This window comes from Manis pentadactyla, chromosome 3 (genome assembly GCF_030020395.1).
Source record: "Manis pentadactyla isolate mManPen7 chromosome 3, mManPen7.hap1, whole genome shotgun sequence".
NCBI classification, from domain to species: domain Eukaryota; kingdom Metazoa; phylum Chordata; class Mammalia; order Pholidota; family Manidae; genus Manis; species Manis pentadactyla.
Window position 1 is genome coordinate 209,642,539 of NC_080021.1, and position 17,589 is coordinate 209,660,127.

At 40.4% G+C, this 17,589-nt stretch overlaps 1 protein-coding gene across 1 annotated transcript in view; it reads left to right on the forward strand.

Annotated features, from left to right (window-relative positions):
* The first annotated feature begins 253 nt into the window (after nucleotides 1-253).
* Nucleotides 254-17,589, forward strand: part of LOC130683130 (olfactory receptor 1J4-like) — a 37,559-nt gene continuing 20,223 nt past the window's right edge. The window contains exon 1 of the mRNA XM_057499410.1: nucleotides 254-750. Coding sequence (XP_057355393.1) covers nucleotides 254-750 — 497 coding nt within the window. The remainder of the gene's footprint in view (nucleotides 751-17,589) is intronic.

Here is a 17,589-nt window from a genome sequence, read left to right on the forward strand (position 1 = left end):
GAAATATGCTTAAATATAACATATCACACATATGTGTGTTCCATATATACAGCATATATAATATTCCCATGTATACATATATTCCTGGAGTGAGCCTGGGATACATGATGAGGCACCACCCACAGGTAGGACAAATTAAGAGGAATGTAGTTTAAAAGTTGTTGATTTCACAAAAGTTGTAACTTGGAATGTATTTCCATTGTTTTTCTCATATTCCTCTCCCTCCCTTATCCCCAGGAGGTTACAGCCCAGCATGAGGCCCGGGAACCAGAGCAGCATGTCCGAGTTCCTCCTCCTGGGGCTCCCCGTCCCCCCAGAGCAGCAGGGCGTGCTCTTCGCCCTGTTCCTGGGCATGTACCTGACCACGGTGCTGGGGAACCTGCTCATCATCCTGCTCGTCAGGCTGGCCTCGCACCTCCACACCCCCATGTACTTCCTCCTCAGCCACCTGGCCCTCTCTGACGTCTCCCTTTCATCCATCACTGTCCCAAAGATGCTGACGAATATGCAGAGGCAGTGTCAATCTATCACCTATTCCGGGTGCATTTCACAGGTGTATTTCTTTATATTGTTTGGTTGCCTTGATAGTTTTCTCCTTGCAGTGATGGCGTATGACAGGTATGTGGTGATCTGTCACCCTCTCCACTACACCAGCATCATGAGGGACGAGGTGTGTATCCTCCTTGTGGTTGGGTGCTGGCTCTCCTCCTGTGCCCTGGCTCTGATGCACACCCTCCTTGCAAACCAGCTGTCCTTCTGTGCAGGGACGACCATTCCCCACTTCTTTTGTGATCTTGCTGTTGTGCTCAAGTCCTCCTGCTCAGACACCTCCCTCAATGAGCTGCTCATCCTCATTGCAGGAGGATTGGTGGTCATCCTGCCATTAAGTGCGATCCTGGGCTCATATATCCGCATGGCAGTCATCATCCTGAAGGTCCCCTCCCTCAAAAGAATCCCTAAAGCCTTGTCTACCTGTGGCTCCCACCTCTCTGTAGTGCTTTTATACTATGGGACAGTTGCAGGTGTTTACTACTTCCCCTCATCAGCTGACTCCAAGAACAAGGACATCATTGCCTCTGTGATGTACACGGTGGTCACCCCCATGCTGAACCCCTTCATCTACAGCCTGAGGAACAATGATGTGAAACGTGCTCTTCAGAAATTCAGAGCCAAGGACAGCCCTTGGTGCCATTAATTCAATCCCATTGTAATGGGCATTCACGGGGTCTATAAAATAGGTCTCCTTAAAAGTTCTAATTTGGATATCTCATCACTGGTACCAATCTTCTCCCAGTCTCATTTTCTGTTTCCTCGAGTCTTTTTCTTCACCTGGTTGTGTTTTTCCCTACCTGCTCTCCGAGTCCTGTGTATTAGTGTTGCTACAGTGAAATTCTTAGTCCTCCTGTGATGTTCACTGCAGCTGGTGAGCCTGTCTGCCCATGTCTCTGGCGTTAAGAAGTATTCGTATTCCATCTTTTTCTATCATGACGTTGTATGCATGGTTCTCTTAGCAGCACATACTCACAAGGATTTTCTTAATACAAACAAGCTTCATTTATTTTTTATGTGAGGAATTCATAGGAAGTTATCAGACTCTTTCATCTCTGGAGTGGCGTCATTCATGACTGGTATTAACTAATCATTGAAATGCATATTTCATTTAATCATCATGATAAGTCGATTGTAAGGTGACAATATTTTCCGTATTTGCAGCACAGCAAACAAAAGCCCAGAGGGATCAAGTAAGTAGGCTCTCTATGACTGGATCTCAGATCTGTGAGACATTAGTACCACATGTTAATGAGATTACTTTATTGCCATTACATGGTCTCCGACACCACCGACCAGTCTTGGTGTGCTTGATCCTTACATAAAGTACTCTTTGTGTTCCCCCTTTTAAGATTGTCATGATAGCGAACCCATTCTCAGTGTTTATTGTTTTCAAGTGTGCATATATGCATTCAAATATTCATCCAGGGAGTCCTCAGGCTGAAATGAAAAGACACTGTTTGCTAACACTAAGCCAGATGACATCATGAAGATTAGGGGCAAACACTGCTACACAGGTAAATGTAAATCTAGTGTTACTGTATTTTTGTTTGTGAGTTCTCCTTTTGTTTCCTATATGATTAAAAAACAAAATCATAAACAGTAACTATAAAACAATGCTAACAGGAGCACAATGTATAAAGATGTCGCATATGGCAACAGTATGGGGATGAGGACATGGAGATATGTAGGATCACAGTTTTTGTATGCTATTGAAGCTTACGTGATAACTAATTCAAAATGGGTTGCTGTAAGTATAAAATGATAATCATAATTTCTAAGGTAAACACAAAAATTAAAATAAGTGCCGAAAAGGAAATTAAATGACAATCAAAAGGATACACTAAAAAGTAAATCCAAAAAAGGCAGTCTTGGAAAAAATTTAGGCATAAAGGATTTATAAAGCATGTGGGAACACCACCACCAATGGAAGAGGTGAGAACTTCCTTATCAGTGACTACCTTAAGTGTAACCAGATTATAATGAGTTTTGAGATAGCTATTGGCTGAATGGATTTTTAAAAACTTGATGCATGTATATACTGTTTATATGAGACACATTTTTTTCTTTTAATGTTGAAGAGACTCCGTTTATTTTAAATATCAAAGATCTGATGAAGACAAGACATCGAATCTTTGTTTTTAGGCAGATTACATTAAAGGCAAAGAAAAACCTTCATTTACAATTTCTTATTAAGAGCATACCAATAATCTAAGAAAATGTTATCCTTTTTTTTTTGTAGATAATTATTTTTTATTGAAGGGTAGTTGACACACAGTATTACATTAGTTTCAGGTGTACAACACAGTGATTCAACATTTATATACATGATAATTCTAGGTACCAGCTATCACCATACCAAGTTGTTACAATATTTTGACTATATTCCTTATGCTATACATTACATCCTGATTACTTATTTATTTTACAATTGGAAGTGTGTATTTTTTTTTTTGTGAGGGCATCTCTCATATTTATTGATCAAATGGTTGTTAACAACAATAAAATTCTGTATAGGGGAGTCAATGCTCCATGCACAATCATCAATCCACCCCAAGCCTAATTTTCGTCAGTCTCCAATCTTCTGAAGCAAAACGAACAAGTTCTTACATGGAGAACAAATTCTTACATAGTGAATAAGTTACATGTTGAACAGTACAAGGGCAGTCATCACAGAAACTTTCGGTTTTGCTCATGCATTATGAACTATAAAGAGTTCAAATATGAATACTCATTTGATTTTTATACTTGATTTATAGGTGGATACCACATTTCTCTCTTTATTATTATTATTTTTAATAAAATGCTGAAGTGGTAGGTAGATACAAGATAAAGGTAGAAAACATAGTTTAGTGTTGTAAGAGAGCAAATGTAGATGATCAGGTGTGTGCCTGTAGACTATGTGTTAATCCAAGCTAGACCAGGGCAATAAAACATCCACAGATGCAGAAGATTTCTCTCAGAACAGGGGGGGTGAGGTTCTAAGCCTCACCTCTGTTGATCCCCAATTTCTCACCCGATGGTCCCCCTGCAACTGTGCCTGTCTTAGGTTGTTCCTCCCTTGAGGAATCTTACCCGTCTCTGGCTAACCAGTCATCTTCCGGGGCCATACAGGGAAATGTGAAGTTGGTAAGTGAGAGAGAAGCCTTATTGTTCGAAATGGTTAGCTTTTTACTTCTTTGCATATTTATGCCCTGTAGCTTCTATGCCCAGCATTTGTCTTGAGGTATCTTTACCACTTGGAAGAATGGTGATACTCAGTAAATTTGATATGAGGCACAAATTCTATTTAAGGGATGTAATTAGGAAGGAAGAAGAAAAGCTATAGAAGTAGCAGGCGGAAGAAAACAAGGGAAGAGAGGGGTGGAAGATGGCGGCGTGAGTAGAGCAGCGGAAATCTCCTCCCAAAACAACATATATCTATGAAAATATAACAAAGACAACCCTTCCTAGAATAAAGATCAGAGGACACAGGACAATATCCAGACCACATCCACACCTGAGAGAACCCAGCGCCTCGCGAAGGGGGTAAGATACAAGCCCCAGCCCCGCGGGAGCCGAGCGCCCCTCCCCCCAGCTCCCAGCGGGAGAAGAGTAGGCAGAGCAGGAGGGAGACGGAGCCCAGGGCTGCCGAACACCCAGCCCCAGCCATACAGGCCAGAGTGCAGGGCCCTCGATACTGGGAAAACAGGGCAGCAAGAACAGTGAGCAGGCACTGGAGGCTGGGCGACTGAGGGCATAAGAAAAGCGCGCGACCATTTTTTTTTTTTTTGCTTTTTTGCTGTTTTGTTTTGGCGAGCGCTTTTTGGAAGTCTTAAAGGGACAGGGACCCCAATACTAGGGAAACAGGGCAGAAAGACCGGTGAGCAGAGGCCTGAGGCTGGCACCGGAGAATAAAGAAAAAAGAACGACCACCTTTTTTTTTTTTAATTAAAAAAAAAATTTTTTTTTTTTTTTCTAATTAAAAAAATTTTTTTTCTTGTTTTTTTTTGTGGTCGTTGTTTTGTTTTGGCGGGTGCTTTTTGGAAGTCTTAAAGGGGCAGGGCGGGTCACTTAATCCAGAAGTAGGGAATCCGGGATCTCTGGGCACCCTAACCCCTGGGCTGCAGGGAGCAGGGAGGCCCCTTACGGAGATAAATAGCCTCCCAGCAGCTCCTGCTCCAACGCGACTCCACCATTTTGGAGTAGCTGCCCGAGCTAGGCCACGCCCACAGCAACAGCGGAGATTAACTCCATAGCAGCCGGGCAGGAAGCAGAAACCCTGTCTGCGCGCAGCTGCGCAGCACAAGCCACTAGAGGCCGCTGTTCTCCCAGGAGAGGAGGGCCACAAACCAACAAGAAAGGAAGTCCTTCCAGCCGTCACTGGTCCCAGTTCTGCAGACTATTCCTATCACCATGAAAAGGCAAAGCTACAGGCAGACAAAGATCACAGAGACAACACCAGAGAAGGAGACAGACCTAATCAGTCTTCCTGACAAAGAATTCAAAATAAGAATCATAAACATGCTGACAGAGATGCAGAGAAATACGCAAGACAAATGGGATGAAGTCCGGAAAGAGATCACAGATGCCAGAAAGGAGATCGCAGAAATGAAACAAACTCTGGAAGGGTTTATAAGCAGAATGGATAGAATGCAAGAGGCCATTGATGGAATTGAAATCAGAGAACAGGAACGCATAGAAGCTGACATAGAGAGAGACAAAAGGATCTCCAGGAATGAAACAATATTAAGAGAACCGTGTGACCAATCTAAAAGGAACAATATCCGTATTATAGGGGTCCCAGAAGAAGAAGAGAGAGGAAAAGAGATGGAAAGTATCTTAGAAGAAATAATTGCTGAAAACTTCCCCACACTGGGGGAGGAAGTAATCGAACAGACCACGAAATACACAGAACCCCCAACAAAAAGGATCCAAGAAGGGCAACACCAAGACACATAATAATTAAAATGGCAAAGATCAAGGACAAGGAAAGAGTGTTAAAGGCAGCTAGAGAGAAAAAGGTCACCTATAAAGGGAAACCCATCAGGCTAACGTCAGATTTCTCAACAGAAACCCTACAGGCCAGAAGAGAATGGCATGATATATTTAATACAATGAAACAGAAGGGCCTTGAACCAAGGATACTGTATCCAGCACGACTATCATTCAAATATGACGGTGGGATTAAACAATTCCCAGACAAACAAAAGCTGAGGGAATTTGCTTTCCACAAACCACCTCTACAGAACATCTTACAGGGACTGCTCTAGATGGGAGCACTCCTAGAAGGAGCACAGCACAAAACACCCAACATATGAAGAATCGAGGAGGAGGAACAAGAAGGGAGAGAAGAAAAGAATCTCCAGACAGTGTATATAACAGCTCAATAAGTGAGCTAAGTTAGGCAGTAAGATACTAAAGAGGCTAACCTTGAACCTTTGGTAACCACGAATTTAAAGCCTGCAATGGCAATAAGTACATATCTTTCAATAGTCACCCTAAATGTTAATGGGTTGAATGCACCAATCAAAAGACACAGAGTAACAGAATGGATAAAAAAGCAAGACCCATCTATATGCTGCTTACAAGAAACTCACCTCAAACCCAAAGACATGTACAGACTAAAAGTCAAGGGATGGAAAAACATATTTCAAGCAAACAACAGTGAGAAGAAAGCAGGGGTTGCAGTACTAATATCAGACAAAATAGACTTCAAAACAAAGAAAGTAACAAGAGATAAAGAAGGACACTACATAATGATAAAGGGCTCAGTCCAACAAGAGGATATAACCATTCTAAATATATATGCACCCAACACAGGAGGACCAGCATATGTGAAACAAATACTAACAGAACTAAAGGGGGATATAGACTGCAATGCATTCATTCTAGGAGACTTCAACACACCACTCACCCCAAAGGATAGATCCATTGGGCAGAAAATAAGTAAGGACACGGAAGCACTGAACAACACAGTAGAGCAGATGGACCTAATAGACATCTATAGAACTCTACATCCAAAAGCAGCGGGATATACATTCTTCTCAAGTGCACATGGAACATTCTCCAGAATAGACCACATACTAGGCCACAAAAAGAGCCTCAGAAAATTCCAAAAAATTGAAATCCTACCAACCAACTTTTCAGACCACAAAGGCATAAAACTAGAAATAAACTGTACAAAGAAAGCAAAGAGGCTCACAAACACATGGAGGCTTAACAACACGCTCCTAAATAATCAATGGATCAATGACCAAATCAAAATGGAGATCCAGCAATATATGGAAACAAATGACAACAACAACACTAAACCCCAACTTCTGTGGGACACAGCAAAAGCAGTCTTAAGAGGAAAGTATATAGCAATCCAAGCATATTTAAAAAAGGAAGAGCAATCCCAAATGAATGGTCTAATGTCACAATTATCGAAATTGGAAAAAGAAGAACAGATGAGGCCTAAGGTCAGCAGAAGGAGGGACATAATAAAGATCAGAGAAGAAATAAATAAAATTGAGAAGAATAAAACAATACCAAAAATCAATGAAACCAAGAGCTGGTTCTTCGAGAAAATAAACAAAATAGATAAGCCTCTAGCCAGACTTATTAAGAAGAAAAGAGAGTCAACACAAATCAACAGTATCAGAAACGAGAAAGGAAAAATCACGACGGACCCACGGAAATGCAAAGAATTATTGGAGAATACTATGAAAACCTATATGCTAACAAGCTGGGAAACCTAGGAGAAATGGACAACTTCCTAGAAAAATATAACCTTCCAAGATTGACCCAGGAAGAAACAGAAAATCTAAACAGACCAATTACCAGCAACGAAATTGAAGAGGTAATCAAAAAACTACCAAAGAACAAAACCCCCGGGCCAGATGGATTTACCTCAGAATTTTATCAGACATACAGGGAAGACATAATACCCATTCTCCTTAAAGTTTTCCAAAAAACAGAGGAGGAGGGGATACTCCCAAACTCATTCTATGAAGCTAACATCACCCTAATACCAAAACCAGGCAAAGACCTCACCAAAAAAGAAAACTACAGACCAATATCCCTGATGAACGTAGATGCAAAAATACTCAACAAAATATTAGCAAACCGAATTCAAAAATACATCAAAAGGATCATACACCATGACCAAGTGGGATTCATCCCAGGGATGCAAGGATGGTACAACATTCGAAAGTCCATCAACATCATCCACCACATCAACAAAAAGAAAGACAAAAACCACATGATCATCTCCATAGATGCTGAAAAAGCATTTGACAAAGTTCAACATCCATTCATGTTAAAAACTCTCAGCAAAATGGGAATAGAGGGCAAGTACCTCAACATAATAAAGGCCATCTATGAAAAACCCACAGCCAACATTATATTGAACAGCGAGAAGCTGAAAGCATTTCCGCTGAGATCGGGAACTAGACAGGGATGCCCACTCTCTCCACTGTTATTTAACATAGTACTGGAGATCCTAGCTACGGCAATCAGACAAAATAAAGAAATACAAGGAATCCAGATTGGTAAAGAAGAAGTTAAACTGTCACTATTTGCAGATGACATGATACTGTACATAAAAAACCCTAAAGACTCCACCCCAAAACTACTAGAACTGATATCGGAATACAGCAAAGTTGCAGGATACAAAATCAACACACAGAAATCTGTGGCTTTCCTATATAATAACAATGAACCAACAGAAAGAGAAATCAGGAAAACAACTCCATTCACAATTGCATCAAAAAAAATAAAATACCTAGGAATAAACCTAACCAAAGAAGTGAAAGACTTATACTCTGAAAACTACAAGTCACTCTTAAGAGAAATTAAAGGGGACACTAACAGATGGAAACTCATCCCATGCTCGTGGCTAGGAAGAATTAATATCGTTAAAATGGCCATCCTGCCCAAAGCAATATACAGATTTGATGCAATCCCTATGAAACTACCAGCAACATTCTTCAATGAACTGGAACAAATAATTCAAAAATTCATATGGAAAAACCAAAGACCCCGAATAGCCAAAGCAATCCTGAGAAAGAAGAATAAAGTAGGGGGGATCTCACTCCCCAACTTCAAGCTCTACTATAAAGCCATAGTAATCAAGACAATTTGGTACTGGCACAAGAGCAGAGCCACAGACCAATGGAACAGACTAGAGAATCCAGACATTAACCCAGACATATATGGTCAATTAATATTTGATAAAGGAGCCATGGACATACAATGGCCAAATGACAGTCTCTTCAACAGGTGGTGCTGGCAAAACTGGACAGCTACATGTAGGAGAATGAAACTGGACCATTGTCTAACCCCATATACAAAAGTAAACTCAAAATGGATCAAAGACCTGAATGTAAGTCACGAAACCATTAAACTCTTGGAAGAAAACATAGGCAAAAACCTCTTAGACATAAACATGAGTGACCTCTTCTTGAACATATCTCTGCGGGCAAGGAAAACAACAGCAAAAATGAGTAAGTGGGACTATATTAAGCTGAAAAGCTTCTGTACAGCAAAAGACACCATCAATAGAACAAGAAGGATCCCTACAGTATGGGAGAATATATTTGAAAATGACACATCCGATAAAGGCTTGACGTCCAGAATATATAAGGAGCTCTCACACCTCAACAAACAAAAAACAAATAACCCAATTAAAAAATGGGCAGAGGAACTGAAGAGACAGTTCTCCAAAAAAGAAATACAGATGGCCAACAGACACATGAAAAGATGCTCCACATCGCTAATTATCAGAGAAATGCAAATTAAAACTACAATGAGGTATCACCTCACACCAGTAAGGATGGCTGCCATCCAAAAGACAAACAACAACAAATGTTGGCGAGGCTGTGGAGAAAGGGGAACCCTCCTACACTGCTGGTGGGAATGTAAGTTAGTTCAACCATTGTGGAAAGCAGTATGGAGGTACATCAAAATGCTCAAAACAGACTTACCATTTGACCCAGGAATTCCACTCCTAGGAATTTACCCTAAGAACGCAGCAATCAAGTTTGAGAAAGACAGATGCACCCCTATGTTTATTGCAGCACTATTTACAATAGCCAAGAATTGGAAGCAACCTAAATGTCCATCAATAGATGAATGGATAAAGAAGATGTGGTACATATACACAATGGAATACTACTCAGCCATAAGAAAAGGGCAAATCCAATCATTTGCAGCAACATGGATGGAGCTGGAGGGTATTATGCTCAGTGAAACAAGCCAAGCGGAGAAAGAGAAATACCAAATGATTTCACTTACCTGTGGAATATAAGAACAAAGGAAAAACTGAAGGAACAAAACAGCAGCAGAATCACAGAACTCAAGAATGGACTAACAGGTACCAAAGGGAAAGGGACTGGGGAGGATGGGTGGGTAGGGAGGGATAAGGGGGGGAGAAGTAGGGGGGTATTAAGATTAACATGCATGGGGGGGTAGGAGAAAAGGGAGGGCTGTACAACACAGAGAAGGCAAGTAGTGATTCTACAACATTTTGCTATGCTGATGGACAGTGACTGTAAAGGGGTTTATAGGGGAGAGCCTAGTAAACATAATATTCGTCATGTAAGTGTAGATTAGTGATAGAAAAAAAAAAAGAGGGCAGTTTCTGTGTGGTAACCTCCAACGAGTTCTACACAAAGGTATAAAGGGCATATAAAAGTGTAGGCAAAGGGTCTGTTTGTGTTTATACAGAGGATCAAATCCTAATTGGGCTACCCCGAAAATGAACTAAGATATGATATGAAAAAGAACTTCCAACATCTGCACTCTCTGGAAGACTCATGCCAGAAGATGATCATCAAAAAACCCCAACAAAGATCTACGCACTGCTACAGCTGTAGATGCACTCATCCCACCAGTTCCTGGACTTGCCATTGGAATGAGGAAGGAGATATCTAAGCTGGCCTGTGCATACAGTAAAACAACAAAATTGGACTGGATCTATACTGTTGGAACTCAACCAAGAATTTAGAGAAGTGCAAATTGTAGCGCTCCAAAGTCTTACAACTACAAACTATTTACTGTTAAAAGAACATATGGCATGTGAACAATCCCCAGGAATGGGTTGTTTTAATTTGTCTGATTTCTCTCAGACTGTTCAAGTTCAGTTGGACAATATCCACCATATCATAGATTTCACAAATCATTCACAAATGCCTAAGGTGCCTAACTGGTTTTCTTGGTTTCACTGCAGATGGCTGGTAATCACAGATATGCTTTGGTTATGTAACTATACTCCTATTATGTTAATGTGTGTGTGCAATTTAAGTAGTAGCTTAAAACCTGTACATGCTGAAGTTACTCTACAAGAAGATATATCAAAGAAATAATCAATCTTCCCATGTTTTCTTCCGCCTGCTACTTCTATAGCTTTTCTTCTTCCTTCCTAATTACAACCCTTAAATAGAATTCGTGCCTCATATCAAATTTACCGAGTATCATAATTCTTCCAAGTGGTAAAGATACCTCAAGACAAATGCTGGGCATAGAAGCCACAGGGCATAAATATGCAAAGAAGTAAAAAGCTAACTTTTTCAAACAATAAGGCTTCTCTCTCACTTACCAACTTCACATTTCCCTGTATGGCCCCGGAAGATGACTGGTTAGCCAGAGACGGGTAAGATTCCTCAAGGGAGGAACAACCTAAGACAGGCACAGTCGCAGGGGGGCCATCAGGTGAGAAATTGGGGATCAACAGAGGTGAGGCTTAGAACCTCACCCCCCTGTTCTGAGAGAAATGTTCTGCATACGTGGATGTTTTATTGCCCTGGTCTAGCTTGGATTAACACATAGTCTACAGGCACACACCTGATCATCTACATGTGCTCTCTTACAACACTAAACTATGTTTTCTACCTTTATCTTGTATCTACCTACCACTTCAGCATTTTATTAAAAATAATAATAATAAAGAGAGAAAAGTGGTATCCACATATAAATCAAGTATAAAAACCAAATGAGTATTCATATTTGAACTGACTGTTTAGAGTTCATAATGCATGAGCAAAACCGAAAGTTTCTGTGATGACTGCCCTTGTACTGTTCACTATGTAACTTATTCATTATGTAAGAATTTGTTCTACATGTAAAAACTTGTTTGTTATGCCTCAGAAGATTGGAGACTGACAAAAATTAGGCTTGGGGTGGATTAATGATTGTGCATTGAGCATTGACTCCCCTATACAGAATTTTATTGTCGTTAACAACCATTTGATCAATAAATATGAGAGATGCCCTCACAAAAAAAAAAAAAAAAAAAAAAAAGGACAGACTTCCAATGGTAAAATAAATTAGTAACCGGGATGTAATGTATAGCATAAGGAATATAGTCAAGATATTGTAACAGCCTGGTAGGGTGATAGCTGGAACCTAGAATTATGTATATAAATGTTCTACCACTGTGTTGTACACTTGAAACTCATGTAATGTAATACTGTGTGTCAACTACCCTTCAATAAAAAATAATTATTTTAAAAAAAAAAAAAAAAAAAAGAAAACAAGGGAAGATTGATTATTTCTTTGACATATCTTCTTGTAGAGTAACTTCAGCATGGATAGGTTTTAACCTACTAATTAAATTGTGCACACACATTAACATAATAGGAGTATAGTTACATAACCAAAGCATACCTGTAATTACCATCCATCTCCAGTGAAACCAAGAAAACCAGTTAGGCACCTTAGGCATTTGTGAAAACTTATCTATGATATGGTGGATATTGTCCAACTGAACTTGAACAGTCTGAGAGAAATCAGACAAATTAAAACAACCCATTCCTGGGGACTGTTCACATCCCATATGTTCTTTTAAAAGTAAATAGTCTGTAGTTGTAAGATTTTGGAGCACTACAATTTGCACTTCTCCTAATTCTTGGTTGAGTTCCAACAGTATAGATCCAGTCCAATTTGTTGTTTTACTGTATGCACAGGCCAGCTTAGATATCTCCTTCCTCATTCCCATGGCAAGTCCAGGAACTGGTGGGATGAGTGCATCTACAGCTGTAGCAGTGCGTGGATCTTTGTTGGGGTTTTTTGATGATCATCTTCTGGCATGAGTCTTCCCGAGAGTGCTGATGTTGGAAGTTCTTTTTCATATCGTATCTTAGTTGATTTTCGGGGTAGCCCAATTAGGATTTGATCCTCTGTATAAACACAAGCAGACCCTTTGCCTACACTTTTATATGCCCTTTATGCCCTTGTGTAGAACTCATTAGAGGTCACCACACAGGAACTGCCTTTTTTTTTTGGTATCATTAATCTACACTTCCAAGATGAATATTATGTTTACTAGACTCTCCCCTATACCAAGTCCCCCCTATAAACCCCTTTACAGTCACTGTCCATCAGCATAGCAAAATGTTGTATATATAAGAGACATTTTAAATGCAGTGTCACAAAGGAGTTGAAAATGAGAGGATGCAAAGATATACTCCACATAAATAATAACCAAAAAAGAACTAGTAGAGCTACACTACTACTGGGCAAAATAGCCTTTACTCAAAAAACTAGAGTCCAAGAAGAATATTTTATATTGTTTAAAGCTTCAATTCCTGAAGAAGAGGTGACAATTATAAGCAGATACATCTAGTAAGACAACCCCCAAACATACAAAGTAAAACCTGATGGAATGACAACACTGAGACCCCAGTAAAAAATAGGCAAAAGAGTTGAATAGATATTTTTCAAAACAAACTTTCAAAATGCCAGCTAACACAGAAGGTGGAGCCAACATGGCGGCATGAGTAGGACAGTGGGAATCTCCTCCCAAAAACATATATACTTTTGAAAATACAACAAACACAACTAGCCCTAAAAGAGAGACCAGAAGACGCAGGACAGTGGCCAGACTGCAGCTACACCAGCGAGAACACAGCGACTGGTGAAAGGGGTGAGATACAAGCCCCGGACTGCGGGACCCGAGCGCCCCTCCCCCCAGCTCCCGGTGGGAGAAGAATAGGCAGAGCGGGAGGGAGACGGAGCCCAGGACTGCAGAACACCCAGCCCCAGCCATCCGGGCCAGAGCGCAGACACAGTACATGCCCAGGGGGCCCTGGATACTGGGGGAACAGGGAGTAAGACCACTGAGCGGGTGCTGAAGCTGATGCCCCTGTGACAAAGAAAAGCGGGGGCTTTTTGAAAGTCTTAAAGGGACAGGGACTTAACAGCTTGACGGAAACAACCCAGGTCACAGTACAGCAGCTGGAAATCACAGGGAAAACTGGGTGCACTAACCCCCTGGGCAACAGCTCTGAGACCCCTCACGGAGGCAAACAGTCAAGCAGCCCCCCCATCCATTACCCCACCGGGCGCTGCGAAAGCAGAGAAGCAGCCTGAGACAAATTCCGCCCACAGAAAGGGAAATTTCTCCCTTCCGGCCGGGCAAGACACAAAGACCCAGTCTACACGCAATTACCCAACACAAGCCACTAGGGGTCGCAGTTGTCCCAGTAAAGAAAGGCCAGTGGCAAGTGAAAATTTTGGCCCTCCCAGCTGACAGTCAATAGCACCTGTCAACATGAAAAGGCAAAAAAATATGATCCAGACAAGACTAACCCAGACAGCTTCAGCATCTGCTACATCTTCCCCTGAGAAGGAATCTGGGGAGATAGATTTAGCCAGTCTACCTGAAAAAGAATTCAAAACAAAAGTCATAACCATGCTGATGGACTTGCAGAGAAATATGCAAGAACTAAGGAAGGAGAATTCAGAAATAAAACAAGCTCTGGAAGGACTTCAAAACAGAATGGACGAGATGCAAGAGACCATTAATGGACTAGAAAACAGAGAACAGGAACGCAGAGAAGCTGATGCAGAGAGAGATAAAAGGATCTCCAGGAATGAAAGAATCTTAAGAGAGCTGAGTGATCAATATAAAAGAAATAATATAAGAATCATAGGCATTCCAGAAGAAGTAGAGAGAGAAAAGGGGATAGAAAATGTCTTTGAAGAAATAATTGCTGAAAATTTCCCCAAACTAGGGGAAGAAATGGCCTCTCAGACCACAGAGGTACACAGAACTCCCATGACAAGGGATCCAAGGAGGGCAACACCAAGACACATAATAATTAAAACGGCAAAGATCAAAGACAAGGACAAAGTATTACAGGCAGCCAGAGAGAAAAAAAAGGTTACCTACAAAGGAAAACCCATCAGGCTATCATCAGACTTCTCAACAGAAACCCTACAGGCCAGAAGAGAATGGCATGATATACTTAATGCAATGAAACAGAAGGGCCTCGAACCAAGACTACTGTATCCAGCACGAATATCATTTAAATATGAAGGAGGGATTAAACAATTCCCAGACAAGCAAAAGTTGAGGGAATTTGCCTCCCACAAACCACCTCTACAGGGCATCCTACAGGGACTGCTCTAGATGGGAGCACTCCTAAAAAGAGCACACAACAAAACACCCAACATATGAAGAAGGGAGGAGGAGGAATAAGAAGGGAGAGAAACAAAGAATCATCAGACTGTGTTTATAATAGCTCAACAAGCGAGTTAAGTTAGACAGTAAGATAGTAAAGAAGCTAACCCTAAACCTTTGGTAACCACAAACTTAAAGCCTGCAATGGCAATAAATTCATACCTTTCAATAATCACCCTAAATGTAAATGGACTGAATGCACCAATCAAAAGACACAGAGTAACAGAATGGATAAAAAAGCAAGATCCATCCATATGCTGCTTACAAGAGACTCACCTCAAACTCAAAGACGCGCACAGACTTAAAGTCAAGGGATGGAAAAAGATATTTCAAGCAAACAACAGAGAGAAGAAAGCAGGTGTTGCAATTCTGGTATCAGACAAAACAGACTTCAAAATAAAGAAAGTAACAAAAGACAAAGAAGGACATTACATAATGATAAAGGGCTCAGTCCATCAAGAGGATATAACCATTATAAATATATATGCACCCAATACAGGAGCACCAACATACCTGAAACAAATATTAATAGAACTAAAGGAGGAAATAGAATGCAATGCATTCCTTCTAGGAGACTTCAACACACCACTCACTCCAAAGGACAGATCCACCAGACAGAAAATAAGTAAGGACACAGAGGCACTGAACAACACACTAGAACAGATGGACCTAATAGACATCTACAGAACTCTACATCCAAAAGCAACAGGATACACATTCTTCGCAAGTGCACATGGAACATTCTCCAGAATAGACCACATACTAGGACACAAAAAGAGCCTCAGTAAATTCCAAAAGATTGAAACCCTACCAACCAACTTTTCAGACCACAAAGGCATTAAACTAGAAATAAACTGTTCAAAGAAAGCAAAAAGGCTGACAAACACATGGAGGCTAAACAACACGCTCCTAAATAATCAATGGATCAATGACCAAATAAAAATGGAGATCCAGCAATATATGGAAACAAATGACAACAACAACACTAAGACCCAACTTCTGTGGGACACAGCAAAAGCAGTCTTAAGAGGAAAGTATATAGCAATCCAAGCATATTTAAAAAAGGAAGAGCAATCCCAAATGAATGGTCTAATGTCACAACTATCGAAATTGGAAAAAGAAGAACAAATGAGGCCTAAGGTCAGCAGAAGGAGGGACATAATAAAGATCAGAGAAGAAATAAATAAAATTGAGAAGAATAAAACAATAGCAAAAATCAATGGAACAAAGAGCTGGTTCTTCGAGAAAATAAACAAAATAGATAAGCCTCTAGCCAGACTTATTAAGAGGAAAAGAGAGTCAACACAAATCAACAGTATCAGAAACGAGAAAGGAAAAATCACGACAGACCCCGCAGAAATACAAAGAATTATTAGAGACTACTATGAAAACCTATATGCTAACAAGCTGGGAAACCTAGGAGAAATGGACAACTTCTTAGAAAAATACAACCTTCCAAGACTGACCCAAAAAGAAACAGAAAATCTGAACAGACCAATTACCAGCAACGAAATTGAAGCGGTAATCAAAAAACTACCAAAGAACAAAACCCCCGGGCCAGATGGATTTACCTCAGAATTTTATCAGACATACAGGGAAGACATAATACCCATTCTCCTTAAAGTTTTCCAAGAAATAGAAGAGGAGGGGATACTCCCAAACTCATTCTAAGAAGCTAACATCACCCTAATACCAAAACCAGGCAAAGACACCACCAAAAAAGAAAACTACAGACCAATATCCCTGATGAACACAGACGCAAAAATACTCAACAAAATTTTAGCAAACCGAATTCAAAAATACATCAAAACCATCGTACACCATGACCAAGTGGGATTCATCCCAGGGATGCAAGGATGGCACAACATTCGAAAGTCCATCAATATCATCCACCACATCAACAAAAAGAAAGACAAAAACCACATGATCATCTCCATAGATGCTGAAAAAGCATTTGACAAAGTTCAACATCCATTCATGATAAAAACTCTCAGCAAAATGGGAATAGAGGGCAAGTACCTCAACATAATAAAGGCCATCTATGAAAAACCCACAGCCAACATTATATTGAATAGCGAGAAGCTGAAAGCATTTCCGCTGAGATCAGGAACTAGACAGGGATGCCCACTCTCCCCACTGTTATTTAACATAGTACTGGAGGTCCTAGCCACGGCAATCAGACAAAACAAAAAAATACAAGGATTCCAGATTGGCAAAGAAGAAGTCAAACTGTCACTATTTGCAGATGACATGATACTGTACATAAAAAACCCTAAAGACTCCACCCCAGAACTACTAGAACTGATATCGGAATACAGCAAAGTTGCAGGATACAACATCAACACACAGAAATCTGTGGCTTTCCTATACACTAACATTGAACCAACAGAAAGAGAAATCAGGAAAACAACTCCATTCACAATTGCATCAAAAAAAATAAAATACCTAGGAATAAACCTAACCAAAGAAGTGAAAGACTTACATTCTGAAAACTACAAGTCACTCTTAAAAGAAATTAAAGGGGACACTAACAGATGGAAACGCATCCCATGCTCATGGCTAGGAAGAATTAATATCGTCAAAATGGCCATCCTGCCCAAAGCAATATACAGATT